The sequence below is a fragment of the Cannabis sativa genome, chromosome 4 (genome assembly GCF_029168945.1).
Source record: "Cannabis sativa cultivar Pink pepper isolate KNU-18-1 chromosome 4, ASM2916894v1, whole genome shotgun sequence".
Lineage (NCBI taxonomy): Eukaryota > Viridiplantae > Streptophyta > Magnoliopsida > Rosales > Cannabaceae > Cannabis > Cannabis sativa.
This window is the reverse complement of record NC_083604.1, coordinates 39,583,294-39,588,769: the sequence shown is the minus strand read 5'-3', so window position 1 is coordinate 39,588,769 and position 5,476 is coordinate 39,583,294. Positions and strand designations below refer to the sequence as shown.

Below are 5,476 nucleotides of genomic sequence, written 5' to 3'. Positions count from 1 at the left end.
ATAGTATATCTCAAAAAGGCTATAGATGATTGCACCCCACTAGTAGGATTTATGTAGCAAGAAGTGTCACCTTTAATGAAGAAGAATTCCCATACAACAACTTTCCTTCCAATTCTCTGTCTGCTTCTCAACCCACTATTGTCATTGATCTTAATACCTATTCTTTTCCACAGTCTCTTCCTATTGGTATCTCACCCTCTTTACTGCCTCCAAGTCCTCCAACTAGTCCCCATGATCTCAGGCTTAGTATTGCTTCTTCCTCACAAAGTCCTGTTCCCTTCATTCCTTCAGTCACTCCTCCTATTTCTCATCATTTTGTCATCACCCATATTTCCCCTTCATCTGGTCATTCATTATTGGTTCCTGTCCCTGAGTCTTCTCTTGCCTTGTCTCAACCCTAGCTATTCACAATAATCACCCTGTGGTCACAAGGTCCAAAACAGGTATTTACAAAACCAAGACTTATATTGCTCAATCTATTATTGAATTAGAACCATCTACAATCAAATAAGCTCTTGCTTCTCTTAAATGGAAAAGAGCTATGGATACTCAGTTTGATGCTCTTACAAAAAATAAGACCTGGTCTTTGGTTCCTTACATGGATGGCATGTGTGTTATCACAAACAAATGAGTTTATCGAATCAAGTACAACTTAGATGGGACTATGGACAAATTTAAGACTCGATTAGTGGCAAAAGGCTTTCAACAAACTCCAAGTTTGGACTATTTTAAAACCTTTAGTCCAGTTGTTAAACCATGTACCATCAGGCTTATCTTTACTCTTGTTGCGACATATGATTGGGATATACATCAGATTGATATCAATGATACATTTTAAATGGAGACCTTAATAAACTGTCTACATGACTCAACCACCATGGGACCCTCATCCTAATTTTCCCCATCATGTATGTAAACTAAACAATGCAATTTATGGAACAATTTTTATTACAAAACCAATCAACCTGAAAAAGATGGCTTATTTTGTGAAAGAATTTTTGGGTCTATAAAAAGTGGGATTTGTGCTTGTGGAAATTATCGAGTAATTGAAAATGACAAAGAAGACCCAAAATTTTATGAACAATGCGGAGTCGTGTTTGTTGATTCTCGAATACGAAAATATCTAATGGGTTACATCAAATTGGCATGCCCAGTAACCCATGAGTGGTATTTGAAACGTCTTCCTAGTTATATCGCAAATCTTTTAGATAAGTCGATTAAATAATTAGAAAGTCTGGTATACTGTGATGTGTGATTTGATAAAAATTATGTTACAAATGCAAAATGACTTAAACAAGCCCCTCGTGCTTGGTTTGACAAACTAAAATGTGCTCTTGTTCAGTGGGGATTTCAAAATTCTAAGGCAAATACAAGTCTGTTCTCCACAAAGAAAAGTGGCAAACTAATTCTACTCTTAGTGTATGTCGATGATATTCTTATTACAGGTGAAGATAAAACTCAGATTTCCAAAGTTATCTCAGATCTTCATCATCAATTTCTTTGCAACAGTTGGGTTCTGTTCATTATTTTATAGGGTTTTGAAGTGTTTCAAAACTCAACTTGTACTTATTTAACACAAAGCAAATACATCAAGGATTTATTGGTTAAAACTAATCTCATTGATGCTAAGCCTCAGCCTACACCTATGTGTTCCAGTGCCAGATTGACTCTTGCTACAGGAACCCCTCTTGAAGATCCAACACTATCCAGAAGTGTCCTTGTGCCTTGCAATATCTTACACTTACAAGACCTGATATTGCCTTCTCTGTAAATCGACTCAGTAAGTTTGTCAAAGCTCCTACATCACACCATTGGGCTGAATGTAAAAGGGTGTTGTGTTACTTAGTTGGCACAATGAATCTTGGTCTTCATTCCACTCCAATTACTCGATTTGACTAATGTTGACTGGGCTGGCTGTTTAGATGATCGAAAGTCTACATCGAGTTTTTGTATTTATCTTGGAAGTAATCTTCTATACTGGTGTTCCAAGAAGCAAAGCATTGTAGCTCGCTCAAGCACGAAATCTGAGTCTCGATCTTTAGCTTTGCAACAACTGAGGTCATTTGGCTACAATCCTTACTTAGTGAATTACAAGTTCTTCTTGCCTGTTGTTCTATAATTTGGTGTGATAATCTTGGTGCAAGTTCTTTGGCCTCCAATCCAGTCTATCATGCTCGCACCAAACACATTGAGATTGATCTTCATTTCCTTAGAGATCAAGTTATTGCTCAGCAGCTTGACATTCGATATGTAGACTCCAGCAATCAAATTGCAGACATTTTAACCAAACCATTACCTATTCCTCAATTTGTAATTTTAGCAGACAAGTTGACACTTCAGTTCCCCAATGTCACTAGAGGGGGATGTTAGGAATATAGAAAAATAGTTAGATAGTTAATATTCACTTTCTGTTTTTGTAATTGTTTTCTCTAACCAATTTTGATTTGGTTTAGCTTTATCTAGTTGTCTTTTTCAATTGTAAAACAACCATAATCGATTGCTATATAAAAGTTTTCAAGGCTTTCAACAATTAGTTGAGCCATTATATTTCATCATCATCTTCTCCTTTTTCCCTCTGTTTTCTTTTTTATCAAAAGATCAAGTTCTCTGAACTCTTTCACTTCTAATTATTGGAATTATGCAATAGAATACAACTAAGTTAATGGAGATGTTTGAGGTGGAGGATGTCAGGGCAATTCAGAAAATGATCTATGACCATGAGAGTATGCAAGATTGCTAGTTTTGGGCAAAGTTACTACTAAGTCGGCTAGTCTTACCCACGCCAAAGAGCATGTGCTGAAGGCAAATTCATTGCAGAACAAGCAATGGAAGAACCTTTGGCGTACTAAAATTCATGAACGGCACAAGATCTTTTGATGTTTTATCATCAACGAGGTCCTCCCAACTAGAGGAATACTAGTGAGGATTTTCAAGAGTCATTTTGATGTGAATTGCTTCTGTGTACAACTGAGCCACATTCCTACAGAGGTTTTCTGTAATGACCACTCTTGATCTCTATAGTTTTGTTGAATGAACACGTTATGATAAGCAAATTTGAAGAGAATGAGAAAACATAAATTTGATTTTTTTTTATCCTACCCATTTAGCATGGCATTTTTATTTTATTATTTTGGGAAATAGCTCGGCACAATTCAGGCCTCTTCTTATTAGAGGATCCAAGTGTTCAAAAGATTATTCAACTTCAATATTTAAGTTGAAGTGAAATTGCAGGCATATTCAAACATACTTAAATACAAAAAAGTGAGGTTTCAAAACAATTTAGCAAATATTTGAAAAGGCTGAATTTTTGTAATATTGCTAGCAATAGAAAATGGTGTAATCTCGAACTCTTACAACATTCATGAAGATGGGTACTGCTACTAACTATAACTTAATTAATATCCAAAATTCAAATAGAGAGCCTAACAATTTTCAAAATAAAGATATGCGAGCTGAAAGTACCAAAACTGAACAGTAATAGATTCATGAATCCTCAAGGAAAAATTCCAAGAAAAAAGGAAATGAAATGGTGATAATTTTACTCATGGCGATGCAATAGATCGCAAAACTAGAACAGTTTACTGGACACCTGGCAATGTCTTGATGATATCAGAATCACCTGCAGGACAAACAAATCCATCAATTTTCCACACCAATGGCTTAAAATTCAAATCTAATAACACAACCACATCTTGTAGATAATTACCTGGATCAATAATGCTAAGGCAAGAAACGCGGAAGTACTTTCCACAGGCTGTTCCCAAGTCCACATTGTCTATGAAACATCAAAATAACAAGAGAATATCAGAGATGGAGATCTTTCTCAGACTTCAAAAAGTCATTTTCTTCATACCAATCATTATAAAAAATTATTGACATTAGAAAATATACATGCAGTTCAATAGCATAATGTGTAAAATTCAGATGCATAAAAATATGAAATCAGAAGATTTATCTTAAGCTCTCAATGAAAATTGAGTACTACCTTGTGAGAGTCAAGGTTGATAAAGAAAAATCATTGTCTTTCCATAATCTAAATCTAGTACTGTAAATACAATGATGAAAAATTCTTACAAATATCTAACTCGAAAGCCTATGAACCCCAAATTAAGCCACTCTCATAATACACTTTTCAAAACTTATTAAAGACTGAAAACAGATACCAAATAATGAAATAATTTTTAATTGTCTACTCTACTTAAGAAAAAAAAAGAACACTCTTCCCAAATGATCCAACAAATTCAAGGCCATCAAAATCATTCAAAATTGAATCTGGCTGAACGAAAGCCAAAATAAAATAATACTTACAATACATAACAAGTAGTTAAATATAAAGAAAAATCACTACAAAATACTTACTTCCGTTGTAATGGTGAACTCCAATTTTGGCAAGCATTGCATAATATTCGATCTCGGATTTCCTCAGGGGCGGGCAATTGTTCGAGATAATGATCAGCTTTCCTGTACAAAACAAATGAAGCCCAATTCATAACTGATCAAACAGACACTACAAAGTTTAAAAAAAATGATAAAAAAAGGCAAATTAAGATATACCCTTGGAGCTTCTGAGGGACTCAAGCACGGTCTTGTACCCCAGAGTGAACTTTCCACTCTTCACCACCAAAGCGAGTCTGCTGTTGATGCTCTCGTGTGTCTTCTTCTACAAATCCAAATAAACCCATTAAAGTGAGGCTCCAGTTTTAGGGAAAATAAGAAAACATTAACAAATAATACAAAAATACAAAATCATTATTCAGAGAAAGGAGGTCTCATCGTACTGTTTTCTTGGTGGCCACCATTTTTGATACTCGGATTGCTTTCCTTAAATCGTCGGCCTAATAAAAGAAAATCAAGCGGAACAACTTAAAAAGACAACGAAATTGAAACACCAAATGAAACGTGACCGGCAATATTATTTCACTACATTATTATTAACTTCGAATTCTAAACAAAAGTAGGGAACTCACAGTAAATTAGGGTTTTGCACCGATGCGGAAATGAAACCCTAGGAATGGGGGCTGCAGCAGATTACAGGTCCAGACTAACTTCGAGCCTTATAAATGAGAAAACTCGCACGTGCCACGTCTCACACGTATTTTCGTTTATTTATTTATTATTATTTTATTTTTATTTTGTGCTTCAACTTTATCTTATTTTATTGCAGCAACAGCAAGTAAAGCGACCTTCTATACAAAAATTGTTTTGGGTAATGCTTTCAAAAAAATAAATAAATTGTTTTGGATAATTCTTTAGCATATTGTAAATGGTAAATATTATTTTGTATTTTGTGTTACGTAAACAAACAAGTATTGTGTGAATCCTTTATTTCGTTAAATAACTCAAAATAGATTTAAAATTCAATTCTCGCTAATATTTTTTTTAATGTAACTAATTTAAAGTCAGTGTTTAGTACGATTATATACAAAAAAAAAAAAAAAAAAAAAAAATCATAACACTTTCTAATTATATTATTGTT

At 34.2% G+C, this 5,476-nt stretch overlaps 1 protein-coding gene across 1 annotated transcript; it reads right to left on the bottom strand.

Moving 5' to 3' along the window:
- Positions 1–3,289: 3,289 nt before the first annotated feature.
- On the bottom strand, positions 3,290–5,117 carry LOC115715010 (large ribosomal subunit protein eL30). Its single transcript, XM_030643789.2, has 6 exons — positions 4,968–5,117; positions 4,779–4,835; positions 4,555–4,660; positions 4,360–4,461; positions 3,707–3,775; positions 3,290–3,619 (listed from the first exon to the last, which is right to left on the bottom strand). Exons 2-6 carry the CDS (start codon positions 4,797–4,799, stop codon positions 3,579–3,581), a joined length of 339 nt encoding a protein of 112 aa, XP_030499649.1. The 5' UTR covers positions 4,800–4,835; positions 4,968–5,117; the 3' UTR covers positions 3,290–3,578.
- Positions 5,118–5,476: the final 359 nt, after the last annotated feature.